The 15,568-nt window shown below is 39.8% G+C and overlaps 9 protein-coding genes across 9 annotated transcripts; 5 read left to right on the plus strand and 4 right to left on the minus strand.

Annotated features, from left to right (window-relative positions):
• Positions 1-271: 271 nt before the first annotated feature.
• ISD11 (Isd11p) lies at positions 272-547 on the minus strand (the record flags this gene model as incomplete). Its single annotated transcript, XM_022818142.1, has 1 exon — positions 272-547. The coding sequence occupies one exon, from the start codon at positions 545-547 to the stop codon at positions 272-274; it is 276 nt and encodes a 91-aa protein (XP_022674838.1).
• Positions 548-899: 352 nt separating this feature from the next.
• On the plus strand, positions 900-1,349 carry KLMA_20516 (uncharacterized protein; the record flags this gene model as incomplete). Its single annotated transcript, XM_022818143.1, has 1 exon — positions 900-1,349. One exon carries the CDS (start codon positions 900-902, stop codon positions 1,347-1,349), a length of 450 nt encoding a protein of 149 aa, XP_022674839.1.
• A 536-nt stretch (positions 1,350-1,885) lies between these two features.
• CAJ1 (Caj1p) lies at positions 1,886-3,157 on the plus strand (the record flags this gene model as incomplete). Its single annotated transcript, XM_022818144.1, has 1 exon — positions 1,886-3,157. One exon carries the CDS (start codon positions 1,886-1,888, stop codon positions 3,155-3,157), a length of 1,272 nt encoding a protein of 423 aa, XP_022674840.1.
• Positions 3,158-3,578: 421 nt separating this feature from the next.
• TED1 (Ted1p) lies at positions 3,579-4,961 on the plus strand (the record flags this gene model as incomplete). Its single annotated transcript, XM_022818145.1, has 1 exon — positions 3,579-4,961. One exon carries the CDS (start codon positions 3,579-3,581, stop codon positions 4,959-4,961), a length of 1,383 nt encoding a protein of 460 aa, XP_022674841.1.
• Positions 4,962-5,285: 324 nt separating this feature from the next.
• Positions 5,286-7,619, plus strand: SAP1 (putative AAA family ATPase SAP1; the record flags this gene model as incomplete). The annotated part of the gene is made up of 1 exon (XM_022818146.1): positions 5,286-7,619. The coding sequence occupies one exon, from the start codon at positions 5,286-5,288 to the stop codon at positions 7,617-7,619; it is 2,334 nt and encodes a 777-aa protein (XP_022674842.1).
• A 545-nt stretch (positions 7,620-8,164) lies between these two features.
• On the plus strand, positions 8,165-9,286 carry KLMA_20520 (TauD/TfdA family dioxygenase; the record flags this gene model as incomplete). Its single annotated transcript, XM_022818147.1, has 1 exon — positions 8,165-9,286. One exon carries the CDS (start codon positions 8,165-8,167, stop codon positions 9,284-9,286), a length of 1,122 nt encoding a protein of 373 aa, XP_022674843.1.
• A 186-nt stretch (positions 9,287-9,472) lies between these two features.
• Positions 9,473-11,764, minus strand: NOT3 (CCR4-NOT core subunit NOT3; the record flags this gene model as incomplete). Its single annotated transcript, XM_022818148.1, has 1 exon — positions 9,473-11,764. One exon carries the CDS (start codon positions 11,762-11,764, stop codon positions 9,473-9,475), a length of 2,292 nt encoding a protein of 763 aa, XP_022674844.1.
• A 377-nt stretch (positions 11,765-12,141) lies between these two features.
• PRM2 (pheromone-regulated protein PRM2) lies at positions 12,142-13,914 on the minus strand (the record flags this gene model as incomplete). Its single annotated transcript, XM_022818149.1, has 1 exon — positions 12,142-13,914. The coding sequence occupies one exon, from the start codon at positions 13,912-13,914 to the stop codon at positions 12,142-12,144; it is 1,773 nt and encodes a 590-aa protein (XP_022674845.1).
• A 387-nt stretch (positions 13,915-14,301) lies between these two features.
• Positions 14,302-15,153, minus strand: SPO73 (Spo73p; the record flags this gene model as incomplete). Its single annotated transcript, XM_022818150.1, has 1 exon — positions 14,302-15,153. The coding sequence occupies one exon, from the start codon at positions 15,151-15,153 to the stop codon at positions 14,302-14,304; it is 852 nt and encodes a 283-aa protein (XP_022674846.1).
• Positions 15,154-15,568: the final 415 nt, after the last annotated feature.

Consider the following 15,568-nt stretch of genomic DNA (forward strand, 5'->3'; position numbering starts at 1 on the left):
AGAATGTGATGAGTGCGGGCAAGCGGAATCTCCGAGTCAGGTTCGTGAACGGCAGGTGTTGCTTATTCAACACATGGTGCATAACAATCTAACGATAGAGGACAGATGTCCACTATATAGGAAATGTTTGTGTAGAGTAGAGTGATGCATTATATGGATTGAGCTTAATGACTAATATATAGACAAAGGAATATGTATTGGATTGGGATTCAAATACAAAAAAAAAGAGAGGGAGACGCAGATACTAGCTGGTCCAATCTTCATTGAGTATTCAGCGTTTCTTCAGTGGTTCCACAACCAACTTGTCGAATGTGTACATGTTAGAGATGATCGATTGTCTTTTCAAGACACCCAAATCCTTCTCGGCCTCGGTAAGTAGCTCATTGACCTTCTTTGGATCTTGAACGTTTTTGTTTTCTCTGAAAGATTCCTTTGCTCTCCTCAAGAAGTAGTGCCTGAAGTTGTAGTTCTGTATCTTGTTGGCATTCCTGATGAAGTCTTTGTACATGTGCAATATCTGCGTTCTGGTAGGAGCTGGTGCTGACATATTTCCGTAGTTTAGTGAACTTTTCTTAACAGAGCGAAAAAGAGTGGTGTCGAGACGTGAGATGTGTGCGTGTATATTCAAAAGAAGGTACCGGGTATGTGACGTGTCCTTATTTCCAATTGCTGGCCTGCTGCTTTAGCTCTTTTTCTGGCTGTTTCTTTTATGTTCTCTCTGGATTTTCCGTTCCTTGCATAGTAGACTGTATAATGCTGTCTTCTTTTATGTGATATTGAATTGTGAAATATGAAATCGGGATTCAAATATATAGCACACCAAAATAAATTGATGATCAGCAAGACAAAAGGAACAAACACAGAAAGACAACAACTACACTCCCCGCACCGCACCCAGCATGGATCACTACGAAGAGTTTCAGAAACTACAGGAGCTGCTCAACGATCCCAAGTACAAGCCGTTTATCAATGTGGCTAAGAAAGTGGTGTACTACACATCAGTGTACCTGATATGGGCATTGCAGACGATCCAATCGATAGTACTCCGCTACCCGCAGATATCCGACTGGCTCGGATATCTGTTCTCATTGTACATGGTATACCAGACTCTCAAACGTACTGTTCGTATGGTCCGGTCTTCTGGATACCTCATTTTCCTGTTGCTCGGTATATACGTATGGAGAAGAGGCATTTCTCAAGTAGTCCTAATGGACATGCCATATCTTATTGACAGGCTCAAGAAGTACGTGAAAAATCTGCCAAATGACAGCAAGGTCCACCGGACCTTCGCACAGGATATCAGTTCCCCCGTGCTAGAGCTATACTACGCAATCCAAGACCTCTTCTAACTGTTTCTCCTCAGTATATACAGTATAATATAATATAATATAAATATAGTTTTTGGATATATTACATTATGTATATATGCAAATGCAAAAACAGCGTACGGGTAGACCTTAGACTGACTTTATGTCATCTCGGTTTCTCGATATATTTGCATACTGCAAGTCCTTATATTACTTATTAGAAATATTTGAACCTCGCACAAACCCCGGATCAGTTGATCCGATTGACCCGGGAGATTTTCCCGATTAAACTCACCACTTCTTCACGCCTAAAAGCCTCTTCGCATCGCCATATGTGTCAAGTATTTAGATACATCAAGAAATTTAATATCGAAAAAAAAAGCGAGTATTTTGCTTTGTCAAAGAAAAGAGCTTTGTTATTTATTTAAAGGGATTTTATTATGGAAACCAAATTGAGTTAAAGAGTTTGAGAAACAGTTCAGTTGGCGTTTAGAGGAAAAATAAGATCCACACCTGGTCAATCGAGCAGATATAAGCGTTAGTCGAGAAGCCTTGTTAGTGGTTTTGTGTGCGGAAATATGGTGAAAGATACGACTTATTACGATATTTTGCAGGTGTCATACGATGCCACACCGGCTGAAATCAAGAAGTCTTACCGGAAGTTGGCCATCAAGACACATCCGGATAAGAATCCGAACGATCCTGATGCGCAGACGAAGTTTCAGGAATTAGCGAAGGCCTACCAGGTGTTGATCGATGAAGACTCGCGGAAAAAATATGACCAATTTGGTTTGGATGAGTCTAATGGAGAAATACCTATGGATCAAGATCCTTATGAGATGTTAATGGCTGTGTTTGGTGGTGATTCTTTCACAGCATGGATTGGTGAGTACGGATTGTTGAAGAACTTCTTGAGTGAATCCGATCTGTTCCAGGAGGAGGATGAGAGCGAAGGCGACAAGAGTGATTCAGCAGCACCAGCTAATGCAGAGAATGGCAGCAGCTCAGAGCTGACCAAGCATAATGGGAAGAAGGCCTCTGTAGAGAGGGAGAAAGAAAGAGAGAAGGAAAAAGCCAAACGTGACAAGATGCGTGAGTTCGAAGAAAGAAGGATGGAGGATCAGCGGAAGCAAGTCGAAATATTGGTTAACAACTTGAACAAGAAATACGAAGAGTATACTGCTTGTATAAAAAGTGGATCGGAAGACGAGTTCTTCAACAAGCTACAAAAGGAGATTGATGATAACTTGAAGTATGAGAGTTTCGGTCTGGAACTATTGCAGTTAATAGCGTCCGTGTACAAGAGAAAAGCTAAGAACTTCATCATGTCCAAGAAAACCAAAGGGATCAGTAAGATATTCACTGGTACGCGTGAAAAAGGTAAAACCGTAAAATCAATGTACAAGACCGTCAGTGCAGCAATGGATGCCATGAAAACGCAGCAATTGACAGAAGATATCGACTGGGAGGCTATGGATCCATTCGAACGTGCTAATGTTGAAACCCAAATTCAAGGTAAATCCATGGGCTTATTCTGGGCTTTGAACAAATTCGAATTGGAACAAAAGTTAAAGTTGGTTGTAGATAAACTGTTGGATGATAAGTCCGTGCCTTCAAAGACTAGAATCGACAAGGCCAACTTCTTAATAATGCTTGCTGACAGATTTAGCTCTGCTAAAAGAAACCCTGAAGATATGGATCCAGTTATCTTGGAATTCGAAGAATTGGTCAGAAACGCGAAACACATTAAAGTGAACGCCCCATTAAAACCAAAATCTGCAGAAGTACATCCTGTTGAAAACACCAACCATGCGGGTGCCATTCACCCACCTCAAGAAAATGCAAACTAATAATAATAATAATATAAGATAGTTTGTGTGCCGCCCATATACTATTGAATTTATTTCTCTAACTAATAATGTATCATTCCTTCTTACAAACTAATTTATATTGGGAACGACCTCCTGACTATATAAGAATGGGTGTAGCGATGGAATTAATATGGAATAAGCGCTTTGATCTTTCATAATTCAGAATGCTCTTGAAATCGTAATTATCAAATACACTTTCGCTCAGTAGGAAAAATGTCTTATTTTTTTTTTTTTTTTTTTCAAATGATATTCGATTTGTATATATAAAAAAGAGATCTATAATAATACCTCTTTGAAATATTAGACAAGATTCACTCCAACGTGTGATGTACTGCACAGGACCTGCACCGTGTGATTGTTTGTTGAACGAAGGATAAATTACCTTAGAACAAGTTGATTCATGGCTCTTCCAAGGTTACTCAAGAGATTCACTCTCTTTCTGACTGCTGTAACTCTTATATTCAACATTTACATCTATACTTATCCTTCTATTCACCCTAAGGCATGTTCATGGAAATGTCACGAAGAAAGTGCATTGTCAGCGGATGAGACCAATCCATTGGTATCTTACTTCAAAGATTTGCTCTCATCCCACAAAGATAAAAATAAAGATGATATTAGGTTAATGGCTTTTGGTGATCCTCAAATTAAAGGTATTTGGCCAAGTACTCCATATATGACCAGACTAGACACATTTGGGAATGACTATTATTTGGGACACATTTTCCGTATGATGTACAACAGATTAAGACCTTCACATGTTGCAGTTATGGGAGATTTGTTTTCGTCTCAGTGGATTGGCGACTCAGAGTTCTTCAATCGTACAGTGAGGTTCACAAAAAGGTTATTCAACAGAGACCCTTCATGGTTGTATGATATTAAAGAAAAACATCATAACGATCAAGGCAAGTATGCTTCCGATTGGATTTCATGGGCAGACAATATGACCGCGATTAGAGAGAAGGGTAGACCAATGGACCTTGGTTTCGGTTACGAGAATGTATATAATTGGACTGCCTCTGATGATTATCTATTTATTAACATTTCCGGAAACCATGACATCGGTTATTCCGGTGATGCTACCTATCAGCATGTGGCAAGATACAATGAGCTTTTTGGTAAGGATAACTACTGGATAGAGTATGATGCAGGGACTGATCGTGCTTGGAGATTGGTTGTGTTAAATGATTTACTTTTAGAAGGACCAGCTTTACAACCGGAATTACTGGATATAAATTGGGAATTCTTGTATCAATTGATTGAAAGAAAGTTCGAGGGAAGCACAGTACTTCTGACACACGTACCTTTCTATAAACCGGCAGGACTTTGTTACGATGGACCTGAATTTAGATACTACCCAGATGATTACGAAAGGGAACCATACAAGGCCAAATTGCTAAGATCACAAAATCATTTAAGTGATTCCATTAGTAATAGAGTTCTCAACTTAATATTTGACCGCAATTATCCAGGTATAATTCTAACTGGGCATGACCATGAGGGATGCGAAACCTTTTACAACAAAAATGCCGAAGATGGTACATGGTCAGCATCTAGCACACCTTCATCAGATTCCCTCACCATTAAAGAAATAACCGTTAAGTCTATGATGGGACAGTACCATGGAAATACAGGTTTAGTAACAGGTCATTTCAACGAAAATACTAAACAATGGGAATGGCACTTTAGTTTGTGTCCATTCTCAATACAGCATATATGGTGGTTTACAAAAGTTGTAACCATAATCACTGGATTTTTATGGTCTTTGGCGTTATTCTTGTAAAATATATATCGATTATAACTAAAAAAAAAAAAAACCATGTTAGCAATCTAAGATCGAGCTTGCAAACTTCGCCTCTAATCCACCAATTGCCATGTTGGTAAACTACAATAATTGATACTTTAGGCTTTATGTCTCACGTGACTTTTGTTGCTTTCCTCTTCCCTTTTTCCTTTCCAAGAATGCAAACATGCATCAAAAGCCTTGTTCAGAAATATGAAGTATATTTAGTATCTATCAGGTATACACAGACTCAATATATAATAATGCTATATTGAATAATCCATAGTTTTTGAAAAGGTTTGGATATTTGAACTTTTAGCTGCAATGGAAAACCATGGACTACTAATGAAGTTTTCCAAGATTCGAAAGAAACCACAGCAGCCGCTAAATGCGTTGGCTGAGCTGTACTCAAGAATAGCAAATGAAACAATACACTATCTTGATTTGGAAAAGAAACATGAATATAAGGCTGCTATTCAAGGATGGAAAATCATGGCTACAGATGCTATGTATAAGCTCAACATGATAGATCGACAGTATCCAAATTTTGCATCTTACACCCCAGAAGAATTGAATCTACAAAGCGGTATAAGAGATCTTTGTGAAAAAGCTTTAAAAAACCTTGAAAGGGTGCAGTCACTCTACGAAGACGTAACGAAAACGGAAAGTTCCACTAACACAAGAACACCTTCGATATCAAGTAATGGAAGATTCAAAGTGCATACTCTTAGAGACGGAGTTCACAGAATGCGATACAACAGAGGTGGGAGTGGTCTGGGACTAAAAAGCGACAAGAACACATCGACATCGAATAATAATACTGTCAACTTCTCTGCATCAAAATCTTTACCAGCTGTGATAGTGTCGGACCCATTTGCAGATTTTGATGATGATGAAATGAACCTCATTGATTTATCTGATGCAGAAACTGCCCCCAGCGCACCTCCGATTCCACCTCCAGCTCCGCCTCCAGTTCCTCCTCGGGCGCCCACCTATGGTCATTCTCCAAAATCTACATTCAATATATCATCAGCTGAAATAAGGCAGCAGGATAATTATTTTGATTACATGGATATCAGTGAAGAGGATCTTACAAGATTAAAGACATTGGATAGTCTAAATGGAACAACTAATGCATTTTCTACACTTAGCCTCGATTCATCCGAGACTTCAGCGCAACCTCAGACCCCAAGAAGACCATCAGAACCTGTTCCACAGTCCCAGAGGCCAGTTGGTATTACTAGACCGAAGAAATCCACAGATAATATTACGTTGAAATCTCATAATTCGCCTCAAACGAAAAAGAATTATCCAGTGCAAAGAAGAAATACGTCAATAAATGCAGCCCTCGCTGCATCAAATCTGCAAACGAATAAGTTGAAAAGTAAAAGTGCGTCTTCCAAAAAATCGGCAGCTACGCACTTAACTCCATCTGCAAGATCTTCTCCAGGTACAAATTCCATACCTAAGCCAAGAGCAACGACATCAAAATCATCACCTTCTCTTCTCAACACTGCTACCACAAGATCAAATTCGCCAAGCAAGAGAAGGATGGGCTCAACTTCCAGTGTGTCATCTGCGAATAATACTAATACTAATACTAATAATTATAATAATAATAATAATAATGCATCGAGCCCACCTCCTGGCGATATTCAACCATCGGATCAAATTGATGTCGTTGCACAAACCAAAGAAGAACTTGAAGATGCGATCATCGATTCGTTGCCGGGTGTGGACAGAACAGCAGCAAAGCAAATATTTAGTGAAATTGTTGTTCATGGTGACGAAGTATACTGGGATGATATAGCTGGTCTCGATACCGCCAAGAATTCGTTAAAGGAAGCTGTTGTCTATCCATTCCTCAGGCCAGACCTTTTCCGAGGCTTAAGAGAACCAGTTAGAGGAATGCTATTGTTCGGTCCCCCAGGTACAGGTAAGACAATGTTGGCGAGAGCAGTAGCAACGGAATCCAAATCTACGTTTTTTAGCATTAGTGCATCCAGCTTAACTTCCAAATACCTTGGTGAGTCTGAAAAGCTAGTCAGAGCTCTCTTTGCAGTCGCAAAGAAGCTTTCCCCATCCATCGTCTTTGTCGATGAAATTGATTCCATCATGGGTTCCAGAAACAATGATGGAGAGAACGAATCAAGCAGAAGAATCAAGAACGAGTTCTTAGTCCAATGGTCTTCCCTCTCTAGCGCTGCAGCGGGCAAAGGCTCAAGTGCTACCGACTCAGATGATCGCGTTCTAGTCCTCGCCGCAACAAACCTACCCTGGTCTATCGACGAAGCTGCCAGAAGAAGATTCGTCAGGCGTCAGTACATACCACTCCCAGAACCCGAGACAAGAAAAATACAGCTAAAAAGACTATTACTACACCAAAGGCACACACTATCAGAAGAAGATTTCGATGAGCTGGTTTGCCTTACCGAAAACTACAGTGGAAGTGATATCACATCCTTGGCAAAGGATGCTGCCATGGGACCCTTGCGAGAACTCGGTGATAAACTTCTATTCACTGAAACGGACAAAATTCGATCAGTCAGCCTCGATGACTTCCGCAACAGTTTGAAGTACATCAAACCCTCGGTCTCTCAGGATGGATTGGCCCGTTACGAAGAATGGGCCGCCCAGTTCGGCTCTTCCGGAGTCTGATCGTTCAGATCCCATCCGGCTCTTCCCTATCTCTCTTTGCCCCTCTTATCCTCTCTTTGTTTTAACCATGGGGACCGGTATTGCCGGTACGGAACCCCCGCCTTTCCGTCCCCATTTTTGTGTCACCTTCGCGATAACCGGCGAACCCCGAAATTCACGTGACTTTAGCCCTGCATTACTTTCATACACAGATACCAAGAACCTTAATTTTCTTTGTTCTTTTCCAGTACAGATTGTTTCGATAAGATAACGGACATATCCTACAGAGCTGTAAGCACTTTCCGATGCGATAGAAAGGAAACTCAAGTTTCGCATTCTGTAATCATATCAGCGTGAGCCACTATTTGAGTCATTGTCATTAATTTTGTTTTAGAGAATATATAAATATGGGATCGACATCGAGAAGATTAGCATCGACATGTTTCTTGGTACCTGTATCTGTATCTGTATCTGTATCTATATAGGAATAATATGTAATACAACAAACAAGCAAACAGAAAAGCAGTCAGCTTCCAGCAGTCAATTGTAAAGAGAATATTTCAGACATGCCAGTAACCGTTACCCCATTAGAAGATAAGCCTGTCGGGGCCATAATCAACCTTCCAGAAGGATGCGATGATCCATCCACTTTATCTGAAGAGGACTTTAAAACTGTGTATGATGCGCTTATGACATACTCAGTTGTTGTGATTCCAGGCATGGAGAACTTGAAGCCTGAATCGCAATGGAAATTGACTACTATGTTTGATCCAACTTGTGATCAAACAGGGGCAGCTTATGGCCATGGTAAAGAGTTCCGTCATGAGAAGTCCGTTTTGAGGCGTGATGGTATGACTATCCCATACCAACCCCAAGTCCAGGTCTTGGGTCAGGGCAGCTGGCCAGCTGGTCACCACGGTATGGGTGAATTGACTTTGAGGCACCCAGTTCACTTTGATTTCCACAAAGATCCATTGACAGATAAGGAAGCCTTCGAAGAAGATAAGACCAGATTCTACCGTTGGCACATTGATTCAGCCTTGTACGGGCTTTCTCCTCCAGTGGCTACGACTTTGTTGGGTATCCATGTGCCACCAAACTCTAGAAAACAATATATCCATTATGATGACACTGGGGATGTTTTGGAGGTCACTCAAGGTGCTACAGCCTTTGTCTCCGGAGCCAATGCATTTGACCTACTCTCTGATGAAGATAAAGAGCGTGCCTTAAAAACAACAGTTGTATATGCTCCACATCCTTACATTTTCATTTCACCTGCAAGAGCTACCTCTGATGGGTTGACAATGGTGTCTGAGGGCAAAGAAATGAGCTTGGATGAATTGCCTCCATGGGAGGAATCTAAGATTAAGCGCTTGCCATTGGTTTGGACTAATCCTGTTACTAAGAAACATCATCTACAGGTTCATGGATGTTGTATTCATAAACTTGAACTTCCAGACGGCACTGTCTTGGAGCTAGAAGATGCTCGTAAAGAAGTCTACAGATTGATGAGACCTGCCATTGACCCAAAGCATGTGTATGCGCATTCTTGGAATAAGGGTGATCTAGTTATTTTCCACAACAGGGGAGTCTGGCACTCCGTCACAGGTCAATTTAAGGAAGGTGAAAAGAGATTGATGCACCAGTGTAACATCGCATCTGGTGAAGACCCAATTACAGTATTTTGAATTGCTGTCTAAGCTAAGCAGCTTTTTTTTATTTATCAATTCTAAAAGAGAAGAAGGTGAAGAAAGAAAGAGGGAAAAAAAATGCAACACGAGCATCTCTAAAAGGTATAGGATTTCATCATTAGTTATATAGTTCACAACATCTAAATATATATTCAAGCTTTAACTGATCATTATTTTTTAGTATTACGGCTTTTCTTCAGCTTTGCGTTGTTTCAACGTTTCTAGTAGTTGTTTTCCAAATGTGGGTACATTTCCTGCATTATCTTGTTCAGATAATTCTGCAAATGGCTCTTCCTTCGCTATTACTGAATAATCAAGTTTGAAGTTCAGTTTGTCCACCACAGTCCATATATCCATCTTAAATATTTTATAGTCAGCAATTTCGAAAAATTCATTGACAAATTTAGGCTCACCTTGTCTCAAGAACCAGCAATCTCCTGATGTCAACAATTTCCAATCACGATTCCTCAATAGCAGTCCGCAAATTCTTTGCTCTAAAGGTAGAATACTAAAGTAATAGTAGTAAAAGAGCGTGAAGGTTTCTAAACCTTCGAATTTTTTAGCTACATTGGCCAACGTGAGTTCATCGACATTTAAAGACAATAGAGTTTGGTCCCATTGTTGAACACATCTTGCCACATCCAAAGGTTGGGGAGGGAATACCGTACTTGGTATTTCGTTCAATCTACAAGGTTGGCATAAATCGTAGAACCTTCTGTAGCCACCTAGTTTTCCGTCATTTTTATAAAGTTTGTCTTTAGAGATCACTGAACCCATAACGAAGTCCTTTATACCAGCGGGAAGAGTTAAAAGCTCCAGGTCCGCACAAAGGTTGTTTTGGACATTATTCAACAACTCTGATTTTGAGGCCAATTCTTCTTTACTGATTTCTACAGGAACAGGTTCATTTTCTAATTCGTCATCTGTAGATTCGATTTCATAATCATCTTCAATAAGGTCAGGTTCCGATCCGCTAGTTGAACTCTGCTTGTTGTTGTTATTGTTCGTGAGATCCGAAGGAACTGGCTTCGTGTAATTTTGTTTTGATAGCGCTGATTCATTCAGTTTAACATTAGAAGAATTAGGTGTGTTACTCAGAGCCGGAAGTCCTGTGGAGTTTGCTGCTGCCGAGGACGAAGAAGCCGACATTGTTGGTGTCATAGGAACAGAGCCTAAACTTTTAGCCTTTAAACTGGCTAGTTTCTTCTCTGTAGCTAAAGCCCATTTATTTTCACTTACAGGTTTCACAGGAGCAGGTTTCAACGTAGTTGTAGTCAAACCATTTAGTGACTGATGAATATGTGTAAAGCCATGAGGTTGTGTTTCGTTGTTTGCTGTTTGAGCTCCAGTTGAAGAGGAGAGAATAGCCAGTTTCGACAGTGGTGTATGTGGTTTGGATGGTGCAGTGGTAGATGCCGTATTCGGAAGAGGAGATTCCACTGACCCAGCAGTAACTGGCGGAGATAGTGAAACACTTTTCGATGACGGTGGAGGAGTTTGCGTTTCTGGGACACTAGTATGAGCGTTCGATTCTGATTCGTCAGCATCGCTAGAAGCTTCCGATATTTTCTTTCCCGTTATTACAGGTGTAGGGTTGACATCTAAGACAGAGCTCTTTGCCGCAGCCTTTGCGTTTTTCTTCGCTTCTCTTTCCAATCTTCTCTGTTCCTTCTTCGAAAGTTTACCATCCTTTCCTTCTACATCATCACCACTTACATCACCTGCTGCTCTGGAAGCAAATGCTGCTGCCACTTCGTGAGCAATTGCTTCGTTGGATTGTAAGTCTAAACCTTCATACATACTGTCATCTTCGATAAATCCCTCTGTTTGGTTTTCTTCGACAAAATAAAGTATTTCTTCCTCTATATCTCTCACTTGTTGGGGTTCGAGCTCTTCGTTTGCAATTAACCTCAAAGCCAATTCCATTTGCTGTTGATGATACCTATACCTTCCCTGTAGATCTTTTAGACGCTGGAGTTCCTTTTCATTCTCAGGTGTAGCTGTTTTTCTTTTCTTCTGAAGCAATATTAGCCTGTCGACTTCAATTTCCAAAAGATCAAACTGTCTCTCAAGTTCTTCTATTTGCTGAGACAAGAAGTCTTCCACCTCTCGTCTCTCCTTTTCTTGAGGATCAAGTACATCGGAACGTTTCAAGCTGATATTTGAGTATGCCTTTTCTTTAGAGGCTTTCTCTACCGCCTTATACTTCTCCATCGCTACCTCTACAGACCGTCTGTAATTGAGTAGTGCATCTTTGTCTTTGACTTCGGGTGAACTTTGCCATGATTTGATTTGTTCCCTAAGCCTCTGAAGCTTTTTCACTTCTCTTTTGAGGTCGGATTCTAACTTGTCTTTTTGTGATGGATTGTTAATACAGTTCTCATGTCTTTCATAGTACATATCAAAGATTTCAAGACCCTCATTGATCTTTTTAAACACACGATCGATCTCCTGTTGAAGTTTCCTGTGCGCCATTATCGATAGTTATGGTGTCTCTTGAGAGATTAATGATGCCTGTTTCGTTATATTTTGGTTTTATATCCTGGATATTCTTTGTATCCTAGAGAAAGTAGACCAGCAAAGTCCCTTTTTTCGTTATTTCAAGTACTGAAATATGACAGTACTATCTATCGGATGTTTCCGAGTGTTCTTGGTGCAAGCAATGTAACCTATCGGACTTCTTTTGGCCTGTAAATCATATAACTTTGACCATTGTTCTCTATGTTTAATACCTTTTGTGAAAAATTTTTAAAATATTTAAAGGTCAACTTTGATCACTGCTTTTGTACATGCGATGAGCTTTGAAACGTGGAAGGTGATTGTCAATAATATGATTAAACAGATCTATGTATTTATATGATGATAGATAACGCCAGTTGGGCTAGATGTATGCATACCCATACAATAATGCTATTTTTGAACAACTTGTCTACATAACTTTTCAAAGGGAAAGTATTGGGACGTGAGGAACTTCTTCGAAATAGAGAAACCATTGCTGATCTTGATGACGTATTATTGATTTCGTTCAATGGTGACCATATGATATTCGCTAATTCGGATATATTCAGGAATATTGGTTCAATCTTTGTGATACTCGTCATGTTTTCCCATGGGACATAGTCAGAAATTGGAGAAGGTAAGGAGGAAACGATACTACTCATCTGAGCATTCCATCTATCCAAAGAAACATTCAACGTATTGTTGTAAAAGTCGCTTATTTGACTTTCAATGAGATCATTTATCTTAGAATCAAATGATTGGCAAATATCTACTAATTCATTGAATTCACCCGTCATTGAACGCGTACTAATGCTGCCTTCTCCATATCTTTTATTTACTGTTGAAAGTGTAGTAGAATAAAGATCAGTGTTCGGAAGTAAAGTGATAACAATGGACCATACTATTAAAATGAATAGTAAGAGATACCATTGCATTACACATGTATTTGTAAACCACCATATTAGTTTTGATATTTTGTTGTTTGATTCATTATTGTCATCATCTTCAGATGTATGTCTGATTCTTCTAATTGTCGCCTGAACTAGATTAAAAAACTTTGTAGTTATGGAGTTTTGAAATGACTCGCATAAATCCAACACCATTGGCTTCCATATATTATACCTTTCCAATTTATTTTTAGTTTCGGTCCACTCAATTAATTGTTGGTCTATCGTGGATAATGTCAATTGCATTCTGATAACGTGAGAAAACCATTCAATTATCATCACACCAACAATAAGAGCTGGGTATATACAAAGGAAAATAACGGTGAGATTGACGAACTTTGAAGAAGGTTTCTTAACTTTTCTTTCCGTCGATAAGCTCCTTTTTTGCTTGTTATTTTCTGGTAGCTTTTCCGAAAGCTTTGAGTTTACATCAGAAATGAAAGACTCGATGGGATCTGATTGCAAGCTAATATTGAATTTAAACCTTGTAAAAGATATATTTGGTAAGTTCAAATTTTCTCGTGTTTTTGATGAACCATTTAGAGATTGGCTCAACTCCGTAAAATCGGCGTTTATTCCACTGTAGTCTAAATAAATGTTGTTTAACGCATCTGTTTGGTCAGAAGAAGAAGCCACTATTAGACCTGACTCCTTCAATGTACTTACAGATTCATTTAATCTTTTTGCTTGTGTGTCCAAACTATCAACTATTTTATTTTTGAGTTGGTTTAAGTCGTTTTCTGCATTATTCAATAGACTTCGCACATTTATGAACGAATAGTTCCAATTTTGAATATAAGATTGTATTAATGGAGTAATTCTTTGTGATATGTCCTGGTTGATCAATTCTTGATTCTGATTTAGCGTAGAATTGATATAGAATTTGAATGTTGCATCAATAGTATTTGCATCAAGCGTATTGACTGGAGTAGAGATGGAAGATGTAGTAGATGATGTGATTGAAGCTTCAGCAGTTTTCGTGATTGTTGAAGATATGGTTTTTGTTACAGTAATCTGGGGGGTGTTGGAGTTTTCCAATATTGATTCTGTAAATAAGTTGATAACGTGCATGAACCACACGATGAATATCACTGTCAATGTCGGAAATAGAATAATAGGATCTGTAACACGATGCAGGAGTCTCACTTTTAGTGAAACAAATTTTATAGGTTGTACCATATTAACTTGTATGCTGTAAATGTTTTTCCTTTCGAAGTCCGTAATGATATTTATATATCCTTAGGTCATTACACGTTTTTAGTGAGTCTTCCAAGTAGTAACGGAAGCCCCAAGTTGTTTCCCCCTGATATTTCGCAATGATCCCATGCTGTTAAGAGTTGTCATGTTGCAATTGTTAAAAAGAATCGCATCCAATATATACTATACTTTTGGGTTCCAAGGCTTTGTCGCTTTCTAAAGACGATAAAACTATACTGAAACACACATTTGTCATAGGCGACAGGAAACGTAAGGGGAAACAAAACAAAACCGAAAGTAAGAAAAGAATTAGGGCAAGAGTGGGGATACAGCTCGAAAAAGCTCAAGTTGAGTTATGGTAGAATAGATTCACTTTGCTAGTCCGTCTAGTATTTCGTTTCTGAATCGTTCTCTGGATGTTTCAAACTGAAACGTCCCCAGGATCGACGATAAGATCGGTTCCTTGGTCAATTCCATCAGATCGTACTTTGACCACGAATGCAATACTTCATTGAGCAGCTCAAACCTTTTCCTATCTAGTGTACAGGTTTTCAATTCGTTTATCAAGGCGTCAGTTTTCTCGTTGGGCTCGGGCAAGGCAGTATTCCGATCAACTACCGTATCCTGAGTCTCGTCTTGTTGCATTTCCTCTTCGACATGCGACTGTTGGGATTCCATTCTTTCCCTCCTGGAACCAAGATCATGTATCTGTACAAGCTCTGGCGTGGTGGAAGGTAATCGAATCCAAATACGCTTCCTAACGAATCCGTATCTGCCCTTCCATTGTCTGGATTTGAACGACCAACTGTACATCCACCCTTGGTCATCCACGTCTGAAACTCCGTGCTCCATCATGACGTACCACTCCTCGCCATCCCGTGGGTAATGCGGATGGTAGTCCCTACTTTCTTCGAGACCATTATCCGCCGTATTAGCAGATCTCGTAGATCTCATGCGCGACCGCACAGCCTTGTTCTCATCCCCCTCGAACGGGAGCGGAATCATCTTCCGTAGATTCTTAGTATTCGAGTTCCCGCGCTTGCCATGAGGAATCATCACGGGCAAGGACTTGAACCCATCCTCCTCATTCCCAATCATAGCCAAAAACCGAGGTGGATCATACCCAGGAACAAGCAACTTCTCAGAAAAAAACGGGTATCCAAACAAGCATACTCCCCTTTGATGCTCTATCACACGTTCCTGGTCTATGCCATTTAACATTGTCCCAATTTGACGCTAATCAGATATTCCAAGCCCCTGTTTCGTCCTTTCGACTACAATACGTTGTGTCGCTTATGCGGCCATCTCAAAGTCCGTAATACAAAAACGATGTGATGTGCTCTTGTGTGCTCGAAAAAACAGGGGAACACATACAGAGAGACAGAGCGAGCAAGAGCTTGGTGTCACGTGCCGCATTTTTTTTTTTTGTTTGTTGTTCATTTTGAAAGGCGGAAAAATACGAAACAAAAAAAAAAATATAAAAAAAAAAAAGAAGAGCATCAGCAGAAGCAGAAGCTTCCTTACGTAAGCACTTTTTTTTTTTTATTTTATATTTTTTTTTCTGCTCTCCGACCCCTTTCCAACACCAAATCACGTGTCTCCTCCTCCCCGCCTTCACAAAATGACATGCCACATC

The sequence above is a fragment of the Kluyveromyces marxianus genome, chromosome 2 (genome assembly GCF_001417885.1).
Source record: "Kluyveromyces marxianus DMKU3-1042 DNA, complete genome, chromosome 2".
In the NCBI taxonomy this organism is placed as follows: Eukaryota; Fungi; Ascomycota; class Saccharomycetes; order Saccharomycetales; family Saccharomycetaceae; genus Kluyveromyces; species Kluyveromyces marxianus.